We start from the raw sequence: 19,937 nt of genomic DNA, 5'->3' as shown, positions 1-19,937 counted from the left end.
TGCTGTTAGTAAAGAGCAATATTATTCCTTTGAGGGTACAATTATGAAAAACAAGTACAAGAAAGTATTTATATTGTACCTCTGCTATTTAGTGTGTGTGTGTGTGTGTGTGTGCAAACACTGTTACTTTCCAGTAGATGAGAGCACTATCACAGAGTAAGATTCCTTACAGTTTAAATAGTGTAAACAGTATTCATCAAAGGTAATAATCAAATGATAATAGAGAATGCTCAGCCTGGTTTTACTGCTAATCCAGGTTCTACACCTCAGCTATATCTCAGCTATAGGTTTCCCACACACAACACTATGTCATGGTTTGAGGTTCTGACACATACACACAGACACATCTGGTAACCAGCTCTGTCCACCAGCCTCTGTCAGAGTTCCTCAGAGAGAACCTCCCAGGATGACAGAGTCAGAGAGATAATGTCACAGAGACGGTGGCTGTGTCATCTCCACGTCTACATCTCCACCATGCTCAGCGCTATTTCATGCCACTGGCAAGACAGAAGATAAATGTACTGAAAAAAATTACATTATGAAAACTGAAAATTATAATAGAATGTTAGTCAATAGGATGGGTTTATACATTTATTTCTCACTGCTGTGCTGTACACACACCTCCTATAGCAGTTTAGTATTTTACAGTGGGTGGTAATGATCGTGACTGGCAGTGTCTGGCTAGAATTATCCTTTGAAAAGACTACTGACAGAAATCACATCCACATACATGCAGGAGGCCCCACACACATATAAAGCTTTCTTCAGATTTAGTGGGACGTGGCAAATGTCATGGGACACAATAGCAGTTCCTCTCCAATGACAGGTGTCATTTTATTGTGTACACAGCTCTGGAAATAAATTAAGAGACCACTTCTGTTTCTCTGGTTTTGCTATTTATAGGTTTTATGTGCTTGAGTAAAATTAATCATATTGTTTTATTCTATAAACTATGGACAACATTTCTCCAAAATTCCATATGAAATGATTAATTTTAGAAAATGAGAAGCGATTGAAATAACAAAAAAGATGCAGATCTCAAATAATGCAAAGAAAACAAGTTCATAATTATAAAGTTTTGTGAGTTCAGAAATCAATATTTGGTGAAATAACCCTGGTTTTTAATCACATTTTTATGCATCTTGGCATGTTGTCCTCCACCAGTCTTACACACTGATTTTGCATAACTTTATTTCACTCCTGGTGCAAACATTCAAAAAGACGTTTTCAAATTGGTAAAATCAAAGAAACTGTAAATATTAAATATTCATTTTAAATTCATTTTAGACCCCCTCCTACACCTCTCTCTCTTTCTTTGTTGAGATGAGTGAGGTGGACTTTTTTTTTTGTAAACCTTTTTTTGTAACCTTTTTTTTAACACTCTGACAGTCCTCTGAGCGCACTGGTGGAGGAATCTGTGTGTGTGCTCTGTGGCCCAAACCGTGGGCCCCTGGGAGACTTTCTGACACTCCAGCAAATTGAAACGCAGACCCATCTTTCACACTCCAGTGTATGTGTGTGGTTGCGTGCATGCAGTGTGTGTGTGTGTGTGTGTGTGTGTATTTGTGCGCATGCAGTGTTCTGTTAGCAGTAGCTTATCCCATGTCTAAATATAAATACGGTGCCAGTATAGTATATAATAATAATAATAATCATAATCATAATCATAATCATAATAATAATAATATATCTGTGTATGTGTTAATAATGTGTCCCATATGTCTCTCTCACACACACAGAGATACCTGCTCCACAGCTCACTTTTGCAGTCCACTCGTGTGTAAATGATATTGAAATGTGAATTAGAGGCAGGGCCTTTACTCATTTTGTCCGAGACTGGGTTGACTAGGTTGATCACTCCAGTGAGTGTATCCTATCGTGTGTATCTGAAACTGATTGAGGAGGCCATTAAACTCCACTTTACTTCCTCTCTAATGTCTCCACCACTCTGTCCGTTTCTGTCTGGATCAACAGGTGTGACATCATAGCACAAGGCTGGTTTTTCACACATCTGCTCAAGCTTTTGCTTCCTGAGCTTTTTACATGAATGCAGACTTCCAGAGCGCTTTACTACTAATAACTGATAAAGCCAGGAGGGGGAGCCATCATATCCTGGTGTCTGTCTATAATGAACTTGGCACAGAAAACAAACATCCCACTGGTATACAAGCCGTAGTTACACCCACACAGATAATAAACTCTTTTTAATACTCCTGAGTGACCATCATTTTGGTATTAATAGTGTATTTGAGGACCTTTGTTTTAAGGGTGCAGAAAAGAAACTTGCAGAATTTGTTCATGTGAACAGCATCTCTCTCAGTCTTGAGAGGCTTTTTGAGAATTGTGCTCCTGTAGGTGGTTGAGGGTTAATTCTCTAACAGCGGGATGCATTATTCATTTAGGTAAAATCAGTTCTCCAGAGGCCATCGCCGTCTTGTCAGGTCAAGACACTATCAAAGCTTCTTGTAGGATTCAAAGCAGATTCTTCACCTCTACATGAATTCTTGTCATCTTCAAGTGATGATGAAAGAGTTTTAGCCTCCCTTAAGGCATCAGACACTTCTGTTCTAAGACCTGGAGAGCTCAGGCCAGAGATCTGAAAGCTTGAGTCCTTTTACATCCACATATTCCTCTCTCTCTCTCTCTCTCTCTCTCTCCCTCTCTCTCTCCATTTTTTATTGATGGCATAAAATAACCACTTTTGGTTACCTAAAGAAGCATGTTTGGAAAAGTGATTTTTGAGTCTAGAGAACCAGTTAAAGGGTTTGAAGGACATTCACATGAAGTGAAGATTCTGTACAAATGTAAGACTTTAAGAGTGTTTTAGTTATTATAGAACCTTATAACCTCAAATAAATAGAGAGAGAGAAAGAGAGAGAGAGAGAGAGAGAGAGAGAGAGAGAGCCTTAGGGAGCTTCATCTCTCTTACTTTCTCTCCCGTTGTTTTATTTCCTCTCACTCTATATAATATTTTTTTCTGTCTTTCTTTGTGTGCCTCTTTTTTTTGTTTCTTTTTTCTTCTTTGCTCTTTCTCTTGCTTATTTTGTTGAGTCTGTTTTTTTGCCCATTGCCCTTTTGATATTTCTTTTTTTTTCACTTTTTTATTTTCTTCACTTGTTGTCTCTCACTTTTTCTGTCCCCCTTTGTTACTTTAAATATCTCATGTTGATCTTTCTGTATCTCTTGCTGTCTATTTCTCTCTTGCCCAGTCTCTCTCTCTCTCTCTCTCGCTCTCTCTCTCTCTCTCTCTCTCTCTCTCTCTCTCTCTCTGTCTATTAGTGTGCTGTGATAACGGTAAATAAGCTGAAAGCAATTTAATTTGGTCACATTATGCTGAGACTGTGGCAGCACACTAACCTGTTTGACAGAGGTCTCCAGAGAGACGGTGGTGAGAATTAGATCATGTCTGGGATTGGGTCACTAATGGGGGGGGTATATTTGTCTGCTGTATTCTGGACAGTGTAGACACCCCGAGCGCTCCTGGGAGCGTGAGGAATAAACAGCATCACATTTATCAATCTGACACATCAGCGGAACGGATTAGCACTGAGACGCAGAGGCGTAAAGGCCTTTGTGTTAGGTCTCGCGCTCGCAATCCCTCAGCAGCTGATTTGTATTCATGCAGTCCTCCGCGAGAGGAGAGCCGCTCCTTCACTCACAAAGGGGACACGCGAGAGCGGGGACTCATATCTTCAAGCCCAAAAAGTAATTTGGCGGAAATGATTTTTTTAATACCAGGGCCGAGACGTCTCACACGCTAATTTAGGAGTGCAGGAGAATCAGTAACAATGGGGTAATTAATGTTGTCAGGAAATGAAGGGGCTGTTTGTGTCTGTTTGTGTGTGTGTGTGTGTGTGTGTGTGTGTGTGTGTGTGTGTGTGTGTGTGTGTGTTAGAGAAAACCGACACACTTGTACAGTTGTCTGAATTGCAGAAGTGTCAAGTACCGAAGTACAAATACTTAATTTAATACTTATTTTATACTACTTACATTTTCACACAATTATCAGAACTTTCTGCTTTTTTACCTATTTAAGTTCAGCTTGTTTTCATTTTTGGCTTCTCGTCGTAAAAAAAAAACAATCCAGAAAAATCTCTCCATCCGGATAGAGTGAATATGATTGTGGTTGGAGGAGAGGTATAAACATAAACCATTTCCACACCCTATTGCGATCCATCACACCTGATCCAGCACACGTCACGTCACACAGTGGCAAAGATATAACAGCAAATTGTACAAACAGTTGTACAAATATGTCTGTTTTATTTAACTTTTAGTCATAGATGCAGATGCAGGTAGTGACTGGAATCTACTTGATTCAGAGGGTCTCGTCAAAGCCATCCAGTAACATCCACAATTTAACCATCCAGTAACGTCTCTGGGCGAATATCAGTATAACATACTTTTTGTGTCAACAGCGTATTTACAAAACAAATATTTGCACAGAATGAACACATTATTACATATATAGAGGAATATAAATGATTAAATAATTATGTTAATGAATATTCAAGTAACCTGTGAGGAACATTGTTTTTAAACATTTTAATAATTTTCTCATTCGTTTGTAACAAACTGGAGATTCTCTGCCTGTATTTGCTCTGATACTGATTTTGTACCAAATCATGATTATAATCATTTCCTCTTTAAAAGCATCATAAGTTGGTTGTTTCCTGTTTTTGTTGACAAGGTATGATATATCTTGGGTTCATACTGTCTGCAATCCAATAAAAGTGAAATGAAAGGTTAGAAACTGTACTTAATTTTTGTTTGTGTTTTTCATGCTGCCCCAACCTTTTATGTTTTGGGGTTGTATAATAATGTGCAAATTATGTCAACTTTAAAATAATAACTACATTTGGTACATTATAATCAATCGTATTGGTCTTATTCTGTATTGATGACTGTATTTTATAGATACAGACATAATAAGGCAAAATGATCCAAGCTTAAAACACCAGTCAGATTGAGAGAAAGAGTAACAGCTGACTTACCACACTGGTAATCACCTGAGTGAATGACCTGATATAGTCTCTAAATTCACAGTGAACCTACCAGGTAGCACTGTATGCTTTTACAGTAGTGAAGACATATTTATATGCAGCATCTAGTTTGGTATTAAGTCATTTTACTTCGTTTTATTCGTTGCATTGATTAAAAGTCACAGTTGCGGTAGATTCAAAGCAGCACAAGATGTCACTATTTATGGTCTGTGCTGAGCCTGTGTTTTGACCAGTGTAAGTTACCAGTATTCCAGCAGATGGCGCTCAAACACAGACCAGGAGAAAAAATAAATTATTTCCGCAAATTAGCCAGCAGGGGGAGACATCTCTGCATTACACTCAGTTTCAATTGCTGTTGAGTTGGAATTAGTTTCAGACCACAGGACCAGTTATATTTCTCAGTTCTCAGCGAGTTTATGTTGTTGTTTGTTATTCAAATATACAGTTTGTAGCCTAATGTTTGCATTTGTGTGTGTGTGTGTTTCTCATAGTTGGACCACTATCCCTCAGTCAGTTACACTCTTCCTGAAGCCTCAGACACTCAGTTCAACCTGGTGAAGACACTATTCCTGGGAAAGGTCTTTGGTAAGTAATGTGTCTTTTTTCAAGCACTTCAAGCTTTGACTCAGCTGACCACCGCTGCAGGCTGGTGTAGCTGTGTGTGTGTGTGTGTGTGTGTGTGTGTGTGTGTGTCTGAGATAGAGAGAGAGACCTGAATATTTTCTAACATTTACTGATTTCCTGAGCTTTGAGTGAAAGTCTTTATGTTGTTCACTCTGGTTAGATTAATGGGGAATTTATTTTCCCAGCATCCAATTCTCTTCTGTGACCTTTGCCCTATGGACTGGCCAAACATATTTACACATTCTTATAAAACCTTTGTTAAAGATGTGGACACGGAAGTGAGGTAAACACTGGGACAGTTCTCAAAAATACTTTGTCGATAATTTACATTTAAGGTTCACAAGGAGAGATTCCATGTAGGTATACTATATGTACATAAATATAAGCTATTCTTCATTTTAAAAAGAAGTGACACATTTCTTTGAGTGACACACTTCTTTTTAAAATGATGAATGGCTTATATTTATGTACATATAGTATACCTACATGGAATCTCTCCTTGTGAACCTTAAATGTAAATTATCGACTAAGCATTTTTGAGAACACCAGTCCAAACAACCTAGAGGAAACTGTGCCAGTGTTTCCCTCACTGTATTTTCAAGGAACAAAGGTAAAAAAAAAAAAAGATGAAATGTTGATAGTTTTAGGGTGTTAAGAGCAGGATTTCTTTATCCATTCGGAATATCCAAGCTAAGCAAAATTGTCATTGTTTTTTTTTTGTTGTTGTGTAAATGGACCTAGAGAGTCATTAGTCTCAGCTAATAAATCTGTACGACCTGTAAAGATGCAAAAGTTATTTCTGCTAATGAGCTCTGTCTGTAAAATCCAGCAGCAGCACATGATCTGCCATTTCCACTAGTGGCTAAAACAGACCCCAGACAGGCTTATAGAAAAATATTATAGAAAAATATATACCATATGTATATATTTATAAATATTTACAACATACAATTGTACCTAAACTAATAAACTATATTTAAACTAAACAAGAACCAATATATTGCTTTGCACAGGCTATTGGAATTTGCTGTTAATATATCAGTTTTGTTTAATTGTTGAATGTAGTTTCGTTTAATCTTGTGTTTTAAGTAATCTTTAGTTCATACTTAAATTAAATTACAGTGACATGAACTGACACTGCTTGTGACTTTTGGATATTACTTGGTAGTTGCATTATTTTGATGTGCAGTCCTGTACCTGAATAAGCCTCAAAGTAAGTAAAGCATCTTCTGCTTGATATCTTGCATATGTATGTATGTCATTTTGTGGGAGTAAAAAGGCAAACCAGGTTTTGATATTTAGATTTACAGAATTAAAGGTTTGATTTTTTGTGTTTTTGGTGGCAACATATTTGCTAAGAGTTAATCTGCAGCCTCAGACATCTTGTAATGCATCACTTTTGCCACTAGGTGGTGACAGCGCTCTGCTGTGTGATCGTGTTTAATAGAGTGTTTGTCACATAATATTCTGTGGAGCAGTGTTGCATCTTTTAGCCTCATTCAGTTTGACAGAATTTTTGAATTTGTGTCCTTTTTTTGGATTATTATCTATTCATTAACACATTACATTTACTTAGCAAATATGACACAAGCTTTGGGAACCCCTCATGATCATAAAGAAATCCACTTATGTGTGATATTTAAATTTATATACATATGTAAATTGTCTCAGTCATTTTTACAAGGCAGTCACTTGGAATGGCTTTCAGTTAACAGCTGTGCTGAACTTGTCATGAGTTAATTACTTGAATTTTGTGCCCTCTTAATATGTTTGAGAGCATCAGTTGTAAAGTTGTAAAGAGGTAGAGTTGGTAAACAGTGATTATCTCTATTTGAGTAATGTTCTAATCCATATTATGGCAAGAACTACTCCACTAAATAAAGAAAAAATACTTTAAGAACTGAAAGTCAGTAAACCTGAACATTTTAAGAAGAAAGACCTTTGAAAATGTTATGATGGAACTGGCTCTCATCAGGACTGGAGAGTTACCTCTGTTGCAAATAAGTTCAACAGAGTTACCAGTCTCAGATTAACAGCTCCCTAGATAAGAGCCAACTAATTTGGTTTGTTAAACACCTTATGTGTTCCTTCATAGTCTGAATGACTTCAGTATTAATTTACAAAGTAGGAAAAAAACTGAATGAGAAGGTGAGTCCTAACATTTAGTACTGTGTATATAAATGTATACATTTTTTTAGAGCTTGTGCACAAAATATGTCATATGTAATAACATCCAAACACATTGTTAGCAAAAACATCCCTGAAAAATACCCCTTATCGCACAACATTGCCCTGAGGCAACGAAAAGATAAACTTAATTTCTGTACATGAAAAATAAAAAAAACTTTCGTAAAACCTGACAAAATGCTTGTTGACACCTTCATACAAATACACATAATTTTTATTTAGAGTTCGTTTCATTTTAAATATGATTACTGAAGCAAATAAGTCTACATTCTTCTCACACCATGTGCTCCTGTGACCATGTGTCAGAATAGGAAGTCCTGCCTTCAAATGATGCTTGATAGGTACTTCTACTCCTTATTGATCTGATCTTTCATATTATTTTGACCAATCTGATTGGTTGCAATCATTTAAAGAAACATGTACTGTGAAATGGGCTTAAGAATATATATATATATATGAAAAATGGGAGTGGCTACTTAATTTACACACTGCCATCTCCTCCATAGATGAGGATGAGCAATCTTACAGCCCACTTGAACTTAAAATAAAAATTGTATTTACTAATTTATAAAAAATTAGCAGCTACATGTTTATAAAGTATGTAGGCTTCATGCTACACTAGAGAATGACTTACCTACAGCCTGGCAGAACACAGCTTCTTTTACAGCAGGTAAACTGTGCCGGCTGACATGTAGCATTCGGACAGGACTAGACAGCCTAGTGGTTCCATTGGGATCCCAGGAAATTGGTTTGGCTTTGCTATGTGCTTCAACATGCAGATGCATCATGTCTGATGGGATGTATTTGTAATAAGAGGAAAATCTGTGCTGTGTTGACTCTTACTTTATGCTATGAATGATATTCAGTAGAACCCTTCTCTTTCTGCTTTGCCTTTGTGTGAAAAATAGAACTCATTAATACAGTTCATCAGGACTATTTGTCTTACAGAGACCCCACACCCACCTCTCTAAAGGGTTAGATTGAAATCTGCTGTTCCACGGGCCCCTGACCTTCACAGCAGTGGCTGAGACATCCAGGCATGTGTGGTGGTCTCTCTGGGTCCCGGGAGGTTTCTCCTGATTCATGGCTCACTGCCTGCGCTCTGATACACTGCCCTACCTGTCACTTCCATGATTTACGCATGAGCATCTCCAGCTCATGAATAAAACACACTCTCTCCTACACGCTGCGCTGGAGGCAGTGTCCACTCAGCCTTTTATAATCACACAGCTGCTCTAACAACGTCCTGCCTTGCTGACCTGTTGATGTTCAAGTTTTGTCTCCAACTTTGAAGTCATCCTGACATCAGAATAGGCCATTTTTACACTGTTATTTTCTTTCTCTGGTCATGTTAAGCACGTTATAATTAGTGGTATCAGTCAATTACAATTTTTTATCTAATTAATCACGATAATATTCTGTGATTAACTGCGATTAATCACACTTGTGCTTCTTAAGACGCAGTTTTATAGTGAATGTTTAAATGAAAATAAAAGAATGAATGTAAGAAATGTAAAATGGAATTATATTTATATTAGTGGTGTCAATTAAAATACACGTAATACTCAACGAGCAGCAGGCAGGCTGCACGCTCACAGAGCGAGTCCGAGGTTGTCCGGGCATCCCCACGCCCACAACATGACCACCAGCAGCATTGGGCAGTCCATGACACAGCAAAACAGGTCTATGAGTGCCAGGTTGACCAGCAGTGTGGGAGCAGCACAGATTATGACAGAAGTTGGGGTCAAACTTGGTGGTGTAATTTATTTGCTTGAAAAAAAATAACGCGTTTCTAATTCCAAATTAATCACTTCCATTAACGCTTTAACGTTGACCGCCCTAGTTATAATAAAATGTCATGAGTCTGCTCCAGTGCAGAGCAATACATCGTAAAACAGTCTTTAGGAAAAGAGGACATGCTACAAACACCCCCCAAGTTGCATGTGATTCAATTAACATAGGTGTGAATGAGAGCGATTTGTGTTTGTGTTGCGTTTTTTTTTTTTTTTTTTAACTGTTGCAAATCGCCTCAAAAGAGTCGGTACCGTGGGGAAAACAACTCACCTCTGATTGGTCTAAGATATTCAGAGGCAGGACTGGCTGTAGAGAACAGTCACAGCTAGTTTTAACACTGGTTTAATGTGCTGGAAACTTTTTCCTCCCTGTCACGCTTTGGTGAGGCATCACCTGATCACCCTAATCAAGAAACCACCACCTGTTATATAGAGTAATAATTAAGGAAGCCTGACTGCGCTCTAGGCTATTAGAGGCTGCTACGCTAGATTTCAAAATCCAGGTTATAGACATAATTCACGTGTCATAGCAAAAGGTAAGACTTGCCTTACCTTTTCAGGGCATTTCCTTCTGCCTGTCAGAAGCTATCAGCAAATAATCCAGCTCGGAATAACAGATAAAAACAGTATGTTTGCAGAAATTAAATTACAGTTGAAAATGCCAGAAGTAGCCATCCAATGCAGGTGTAGTGTCCTCCAGTCTCTGCCACTGAGTATTTATATTTGTGTTTATTTAATTTTGTAAAGTAATGTTTAATCCAATCCTGATGCCTTAGGTCTCTCCCACATGGTGAGATATATGACTGATTTAATTTAACAAGGTATCAGAATGCTATAAATTACTAACCAAAATGTCTGTATCGTAATAGTATTGGAACTGAAAAACCGAGAACTAATTAGTGCATCTCTAGTCCTCTCGAATCATTAGCTTTACTAAAATCCCAGTGAAGAACTATGTTGTTCTGCAAAACATCAAAAAGGGTATGAATATAGTTGCATTTTTTATCCAAGACTTTTTCAGTTGTATTCCTTATCTCTTTTACTTTCCCTGCTTCAGAAAGGCGGCCAGGATTTTAATAAATTATGCCATCTGAGTCTGTGAGAGAACATCCGTCATCCTGTCTGTTTAATAAGGCAGCTGTAGTCCTGGATCATCTGCTGAATTTCTGCTACTCGGACGTAATCCAATCAATAGCATTTTATGATCCAAACTCAGACTGAAGTCGGCCTTTGTGAGCTGAATAGCTTCTCCCCTCACTGTGTGTCCTGATCGTCCTCACACCCCATCAGATAACACTCAGATAACATTCAGATGCCTGTCAGGGTGCCAGTTAGCTGCAGTGAGGTGCATCTAGAGCTGTAGAACGTCCTCAAGGTCATTCTTCTCCTTTCTGTGTCTACAAGCCATGAACAAGATCACAGGAGGGAAGTGGGACAGGAAAGATAAATGGTGTGTCTATTGTCTGCAGATGTAGTCTACATAGTGTGCATTGTATTACTGTTAGTTTTTTTTCCGTTGTTCAGTTGTAGTGATCCTTTTTGCGACATATTTCACAGGTAATTAAGCAATGGTGCACTCGAGGGAGTGCTATAATGTGAGATATTGGCACTTGCGTACTGGGCTTGGGTACACTAGTGCCCGTATCTCATATTATAGCAAGAATGGCGAGCATATTATGTGTATTGTTAGATTTTATGGTATAGACACATGGTAAAATAGTTGCATTTTATCAGACATCCTGCTGCCTAAACATCATTATTCAGTCTCATCATTTAGTCTAAGAGCAAAATAGAATTGTCCAAGCATTAAACTTACAGCCAACAGCCAAAACATTAGGTGATGTTACAGGTTACATTAGTTTACCGGTAATGTAATATATTTGCTGATGAAAAATGTACTGGTAAATATTAAGAACATATTTTTACATGAAGCTGAACATTATTATTTTATTTTTGACAGCTCTGTATTTAATAGACATGTATAAAGACATCCCCGGAAGTTGCATATCAATAAAAACTCCCTGATGACCGCAAGTCAGATTGCGTTTGGGGAAAGAGAGGGAGAAAAAGGTGCTCCCCTCATGTGCTGATTGGCCTGTTCTCAACAAAGAATCCGGGGTCCAGAGGTACCTCCCTAAAATTCATTTTTGCAACTTGGGATGTCTGAAAGAACTAGAGACTCAGACTTAAGAAGTATTAAAGTATTCTACAGTTTATGTACTATTGTAAATTCCGTATTATTCTAAAATTAAGTACTCACATACTGAAAGTAAAAGTACATTATTGTGTTATTGAGTTATTACAGAAATCAGTGGAAAGTTTCAGAGTGAAAGGGAGAATGAATGCATCGTGGTCTTCATATATAATTCAATTGATCCCTTGATTCACTTTGTCCACATTTACATTACCAGGCTGAATTGACTCAAGTCAAATTTTTTGCTCATTGTGGCTCGGATCTGATTTTTTCATGGCTGTGTGAACGTGCCAAATCCGAAAATTTGAGTCACTTTCATATGTGGTCCTAAATCGGGTACTTATTCGATCCATGGACATGCGACATGAATGTGAATGCTGAAATCAGAATTCATGCGTCTTTTTGCTTTCACGCATGTGCTACGTGCTTCTCTCTCATACCCACACATCTCTTGGTGCAGCTGTGCAGCTATAGCTGCAAAAACAGCAAAAGCAAGCCGCTTGGCATTTTTTCTCCTCCTCGACCTGAGCATGTACTTCAGACCAGCTGTTTACTCTCCACTTCAGCAAAAGATGCTCAACATATAAGCTGCTAATGCATTTATTTCCCTTTATAAAGCTACGAGTCCCTTCTCAGACATTTTTTGTTGTTTGTGAAGAAGGCAATGTTTATACACGTATCTATGTGCGCACATGAGGCATTTTAGGGATGGATTTGTTCACATTACACACAGATCAGCTCACTTACACTTGTGAATATGAACCGTCAAGATAGTCAAATCTGATCTGAGCAAAACACGAGGTAAACGCGTAGCCTCCACATGGACCTGTACTTTTAAGCAGCAGCAAACAGCCTGTCGAAAGCTGTGCACCTCAGTTCCGCACAGTTTTGCGCAGATATTTCCAGTTACAGCCGGAATCAAACTTTTAATCCCAGTAAAAAAGTTTAGATTTACCTTTTAAAATGGCATTTAAATGCTTAATTATTGTTGTTTTGCTGTTTTCCTCGAGTTTTGAGTGCTTGGCTGACTCTAAAGCGCTGACTCAGCTCTCGGTAGGTCTGGATCTCTGTCGTGAGACAGCACGCGAGTGGGGGCGGGGATGGTGCTGTTTACGGTCCTGCATTATGTAATTTCGCGATGTATATCACTGAAAAAAAAACTTTGCAATGTCAGTTTTTTTCAATATTGTGCACCCCTAATTAGCAATAGATCCAGGATGTCTGTTGTATACTTCCCCTCAAATTACATAGTTCAAAATGATAGTTTTTATGGTAAATGTGCATATGCATTTTTTAATATGTAACAGTAACATTTTTCTTTACTGTCTACTGCATAGCAAATATGAGGAACAATCCCGCAAACCCTCTCGCCTCCTTGACTGATGAGCATCTTGCGCACCACCCGTTGCTTCTGCCTGCATTGTTCCAACTGGTCCTCACTGAAAGCCCTGAAACAGCACACTGGCTCTGTGTAAAGATGTAGTGCGTATCTGAGGCTGCTGGTCAGACAGTCAGGTTACAAAGACTGCAGAGTCAATACTGAAGGGTCTCTCTCTCTTCTCTCTCTCTTTCTTTTCCCTCTATCTGTTTCGTTCTCTCTCTCTCTCTCCTCTTCCCTGCCACTGGAGCCAATCGATTTGTTTCGTCAGCAGGAGCCAGTCAGATCAATACCGAGCCCTTTTACCTGACAGCACGAGTTCTGCACAAAAGCAGCAGCAGTGGAATTGGGTGAAATATTTTATGTAGTTTCAAGAATGAGCACATTTCTTGCATTTCTTACAGAATTTTTCTTCTCTTTTATCAAACATAACTTATTCAGTTATATTATTCTTATTGTATTTTTTTTTATTCTTATTGTAATTGTAATATTGGGAAGTTATTTTCTCTTCTAGAAATGAATAAGGTGTGGTGATGTCTGGCATGTCAGTGATTAAAAACAGCAAAGTGATCTGCCAATAGAATTCACAGTAGAAAAAAATCATCTTAATAAAAAAATATAAAAAAATGAAGTAAGATTATTAAGATATAATGTTGCAGTATGATTCTTTAATTACTGTTATGAATAATTTAACTGCACTAAAGAAGGAACAAAAAATGTAATAGACATTTTATCCTCTGACTATACTTACACCACATCTGATCCTCTATAAAGCACAGGATTTAACTCAGTTTACACAGGGGCTTTGAGGCATCCCATCATTTAGTTTACGTTACACCCCCAAGGGTCAGCAGTCGTGATTAAAAGCAGGTGCTTGGCCTTTATAATCTCATTAAGGATAAAGCAGCGCTCTCAGCAGTGACCTGTCTGCAAAAGCTGCCCAGTAAACTGAGCAAACTGTGCTAATTACAGGGAAGTAACTCTGCTAATTAAATGGATGAATAGATTAGGCTTCCAGAGGGCTGCGTTGGGTTCCTCTGATGATAGACACAGTGTGAGGGACAGAACTTTGATTAAACCATTACTCTGTATAATCCATATACATATTAAGGGTAGATTTGTCCCATGTGAATCAATATGTGGGTAAGTCATTGTGTAATGTAGACTACAGCCAATATTCATGTAATAAAAATAACATATTGAAATTTTATTACAAAGTAGATTATTGTTATTATTTTAGATGACAGCAGTACATAAATGAAGTAGTTACTCCCATTCCAGTAATTTATTCTGAATCTGTTTTAAAATTTAATAGATATCATGTAGTAAAATATCATAACCCAATTGGGCTTTAGACTATTTCCAATCTCATAAAAAAAAATACAAATGCATCTGAGGTCAGTGCTTGATCATGTCCATTTAACCTTTCCCTAAACTATTATTTTAATTTACAGGTCTTGAAGGGTCTTTTTGTCACATAAAATTATGTTAAATACTTTTTTACATATTGCCAAGTTGGTTTGAATCCAGTTTTCGCTTAATAAATAAAATTATTATTTAAAACAGCTTTTTGTATTTACTTAGGTTCTAATATTTGTCTTATATTAAAATGGGTTTGTTAATCTGAAATTTGTAAATATGATTAAAAAAAATAATAATCTGTAGGAGAGCAAATACTTTTTTGTGGCACTGTAGAAATAAGAAATGCACAGCGTTTTCAGTGGTCTAATTCTCTCCTCTCCTACTGTTGCTGTAAACGAGCAGAGATAACAACCTAAAACATGCTGGCTGCTGTGCTGCAGACAAGCCTCAGACACACTGCGCATCACAATTCCATCCTTTCTCCAGTGTAATTTTCAGAGCTCTGTTTGCTGCCAGGCTGAAGGTTGGAGCGTGTTATTGAAGCTCCGGGTAGACAATAATACTACTGCTGCTGCTGCTACTGCTACTACTATAGCTACTACTATAGCCTCTTCTTTCTTCTAATGCTGAGAACATACTTATACAGCCATTCACCATATCAATATCAGAACCTGGGGTATAGATATGTCAAATAAGATAAGTCTAGATAATAGATACAGCTCTGGAACTAATTTGTTCAGTTTGCTTCAGTTTGTGAATCAGTTTCTCTGATTTTGCTATTTATAGAAATATGTTTGAGTAAAATAAACTTTGTGGTTTATTTTATAAACTACAGACATTTCTACCAAATTCCAAATAAAAATATTTATTTGCAGAAAACAAGAAATGGCTGAAATAACAAAAAAGCTTTCAGACCTCAAATACTGCAAAGAAAACAAGTTCATATTCATGAGTTCATTATTTGGTGGAATAACCCTGTTTTTTAATCACAGTTTTCATGCATCTTGGCATGTTCTCCTCCACCAGTCTTACACACTGCTTATGGATAACTATATGCCACTCCTGGTGCAAAAACGCCAACTATTTGTACAAAAATAGTCATGGAGAAAGTCTTGGCAGTTTGTGTTGATTTCCAGTTTTAGCTCAGTGCCCTTGTGTCCAAACTAGAGGGTGGGTTTTCTGTTTTATCCATAGCATTGGCTCAATTACACAAATCTAGAAAGCCGCATTTATAGAAAATAGTGAATCAGACTGTGTTAGACATCGCATACGCGCATCTAAAAAATAACATGACAGAAAAATAGGGATTCACTGAATTTTCATTAACCAAAATTATTATGCCAAAAAGAGCAAAAATAATGTAAAAAAATTAATCACTTAATAAGTGAGGAATCTGAATAATTTATACCAATGTTAGGCTTTGTTGGTATGTCTCCTGGGATGTTCAAATGTGTTCAGTGTTTTTTTAAAGCTTTTATATTGTAGTTCGCAAATGCTTTATCTTTAAAAAGCAAGATCAACATACATTTACAGTATTTAATTGATATAAAGGTGGTAAATGTAATCCTGCAGCAAAAACGTATTTGATATTTGGTATTTGACCTTTTGGCTAAATGTTTCATTTTATTTTGTTTCCCTACTGAAAAACTCAACAGAGTAATTTACACATGCAGTTATCATTACCTTAATTGGTTTCCATTATTTAAAACATTAGCCCTATAGTTCCACAAATTTGACTTACCTGTTCTACTACATGTGATTTATCACTTTAACACAGCTACATTGCATCCCAGCTCACTGGGGTGTGCATTCTGGAAAATTTAATTGCTACTCTGTAAAAATATACTTATTTTCCATAAGTAGTTTTGTTATTTTGCAAAATACTATTGTTCACATTATATTAGCAAAGAATTGGTTATAATGATGCAAGAAAGCAAGCTGTCTTACCTAAAACACTCAAATGAGGCAAGCTATTGTATAGCAAATTTATTACAGACGTAAATGTGTTTCGTTTTTTTTGTGTGTGTGTGTGTAGATCCAAATGTCAACATGATCACATACAGGCTTTGTTATTTGTCTCTGCATAGAACAGAGATAATTCCTTGAAGGAAAAGCCCAGACTCACACGTTAAATGTAAAAAAGTAGATTTCTTCTCTGGAGGCCCGAATACATCAGTAGCCTCAAACAGCACGGCTCATCCCCCTGCATTACAGAGACGGCAGGAAATTGTCTCTTGTAGACATCATCTGGACAAAGTTTGATTCAACAAAAAGAAACGCTGCTTTGCATTTCGGGCAGGAAATGTAGGACACCTTTGAAGTTCCCTTCAAGCTCCTGACAGTCTCGACCCGCCAGATAATGAAGCAGGAGAGCAGCAGAAGCTCCACAGGGAAGCGCTCACTCAGCAGTGATACATTTCTTTTGGCGAGTTTGTCTGTTTTTATCTCTCTTCTCACACGTTACATCCGGCCTGGAGATGGATTACTCTGAGTTCTGCACACGACGCACGCTGTGGGTCTGCCTGTGTTTCTTCAACAGAGTACATCACTGATTTGAACAAAGGCAAAAACTGGTCATATGTCTCACAACAGCTATAAATTAATGGTAATATTAATGATATGCAGCACCATGTTGTGTGTGTGCAGTTACATACATGAAGAGTATTACTATATTTACAATATATATAGTTTGTACATTGTGTCACTTAATTACTTAATTAGTAATTCGTAATTAATCACATTGGTGTGTGTTGTTAACACTATTTAATCACATTACTTACTATCATTTATTTGTGGTTAATCACCAGCTTGCGTAATTGTGAATAATCACATTTGTTTTTGTGTAGTTATTTGCCATTAATCATTTTTGTGTCAAAAGGTTTTCTGTTTAAAAAAGTAGCTCTAAAGATAAGCAAGGCATTTTGTTGTAGCCTAATAAGAGAACAAAACAATCTTCATCAGCTTCATCAATAACAGAATTTTCATTAATGTTTGGTCCAAATGTCTCCTTAGTGATCCCATTGCTCACACCAAATTTTCTAAATTTGCTAAATTAAATATTATGTGTTTCTAAGCAAAGAAAAACACTAATTGCTCAGATAAACAGCTTGAGAAATATAAGACCATTTCCTTTTTCTGTACTCCTAAAGACAACAAGGTTACGAATGTTTTTGTGCTGGAATAATAAAGTCTCTGTTCTTCTTTCTGTCCTTCTGTGACAGCATTTGATCAAATGCAGCCTCTTTTTTGTTTTGACATTTTACCAAGCAGTCTGCACTATATGCAAACTGAAACACTGCACACACAGAGATAGCTGAGAAAGTCCTGCACAGGTCAGGGTATATTGTAAGGATTTATGCTTATAGGAGTGTTGAGATACTACTTGGAATACATTCATTTGAATTATCAAACAAAGTGTTAATATTATCACTTAAGCTATTGAAATAGTTTGTATGTTAAAGCAACTACTTCAACACAAATGTGATTTTATTGTTTGCAGTCAGAGGTGTGTTTAGCAAGTCCTCCATTATTTGAAAAACATAAACTGTTGAGGTCCATGGATGTGTTCCCATTATTTAAACAAAGTAGATTCCTGTAGACTTTAGAAGAAGAGTAATTGAAACTCCCCAAGCTGGAAAAGTTTATTCTAAAGTGGTTTCCTTCCCCAATCTATGATAAGGCACATACACAATACGAATGAAGACCCTTATAAGGAGAGATCGTCCATTAGAAATCACTTCAAGGGCAAAGCGAATAGTATTACAGAGAGCCACAAAGATCTAATAACCTACATGTCTCTTTTGCATTGAGTAATGCCAGCCATCATTAGAAGGGTACACATAGCAGGAAAGAGCAAGGACAAACCAATACATAAAAAGCACTGCTGCAAATCTGAAATTTGCTTCAGACCTCATTGGTTAGCCAGAAGCATTTTAGAAGAATGTTCTGTGAACAGATGAGTCTAAAATGGTACTTTTTGTTTTAAATGAAGAGTGGTATATAATAAAAAAAAACTTAATCGCAACTATTAAGCATGAGGCAGTAATGGTTTGGGACTGTTTTGTTGGTCCAGGTCCAGCATGACTTCATATTATTAATAGATCAGTGAATTCTGTATTATATCAGCTAATTCTATTGGAGAATGGCATGGCATCTATCCCTAAACAAATTGTAAGTGGGTCCTGCAGCAAGACAATGACCTTAAACATACAAGTTAGCATACAAAAATTAGTTCAAGATAAAGTCAAGTTAAAGGAACTGCCAGAAATAAACCAAAATAAATTTTAGTTCATACAGAACACATGAAAACACCAGTTTTGTTAGAAGTAAAAGGCCACTATTCCTCCAACTCATTTTGCAGGTGTGCTCCAGATTTTGGCTACCACAAAAAATGCATAGTTTTTCAGACTGTAAAGTTTTGTGTGGTTTGTTTAATTAAGAATTTTGATAAAGAATCAGATTTTACAAAATGGATGCAGTAATCTATCTGCACAGTATTTAAACGTAGTAACTGTACAACTGCAGCAAAGGCTTGTTTTAAATGAAGAATGTCTTTACCCTTTTCATGAAGATTACACACTGCTGCTTTTTCATTTTTTTGCTCAGTTTCTCATTTCTTGCACTTCTGCTGAGTCATAAATCAAGCATGGCTCTGCTCCCCTCAGCATTCAGACAATCAAACACAACCTGAGAGCTGATTTTAGAGGCTTTAATAAAATTACAGGAGCACAAGTCCTGTTCAGCAGCTGTGAACGGCGTGAGTGTGAGCTGATTTACAGCTCCCAGGCTTTTACATAAAGCTCAGTCCTCTGCACTGAGGTTAGAGAGTGCTATAGGAGCTCTAGGAGGCTTATCGTCCATATGTGGAGGTGAAGAGGAGGATGATTCATTCAGGTCTTCTGTAGGAGAGAAGAAGTCATTCTGGGCAGATTTATATATATATTCTGTGTGTGCTTGCGTGTGTGTACAGTACCTTGAAAATGATCTCAAACAAAAGTCCCTGTTCAAATGCTGTTTAAAACAGGATTCAAAGCCTTGCTTTGAAACAAGCATGCAGTGTGGTGTTTAGCCTATTTTAAGCACAGTTTCATCGATGACAACTGAGGTTAGCTTTAGCAACCATCATTTGCCACGCAGTGTCTCACACTGCAATTGACACACAGCATTTGACATCAGTCAAAAGTTTGCACATGTAGATTATAAATTATATTATTATATATTATAAATTATAAATGAATTAAATAAACAAATAAAGAAAAACATTGAGTGAGAAGGCATGTCCAAACTTTGGACTGCTATTGTATATGGTAAAAATATACACTTTCAAATGTCCATCTGTTCAGCCTACATCAGTTTAGCCCCGCCCATTCTCACAGAGGTTAAAAGGAGTGTCTCAA

General features: G+C 37.1%; 1 protein-coding gene across 2 annotated transcripts in view; it reads left to right on the top strand.

Annotated features, from left to right (window-relative positions):
* Positions 1-19,937, top strand: part of cntnap2a (contactin associated protein 2a) — a 723,644-nt gene that overhangs the window by 682,689 nt on the left and 21,018 nt on the right. For both annotated transcript variants that reach the window (XM_022683450.2, XM_049485717.1), the window contains one exon: positions 5,495-5,588. In XM_022683450.2, the coding sequence (XP_022539171.2) occupies positions 5,495-5,588 (94 nt within the window). The remainder of the gene's footprint in view (positions 1-5,494; positions 5,589-19,937) is intronic.

Source organism: Astyanax mexicanus, chromosome 1, assembly GCF_023375975.1.
Source record: "Astyanax mexicanus isolate ESR-SI-001 chromosome 1, AstMex3_surface, whole genome shotgun sequence".
Lineage (NCBI taxonomy): Eukaryota > Metazoa > Chordata > Actinopteri > Characiformes > Acestrorhamphidae > Astyanax > Astyanax mexicanus.
The sequence above is the reverse complement of the archived record's forward strand: the minus strand, read 5'-3'. Positions and strand labels throughout refer to the sequence as shown.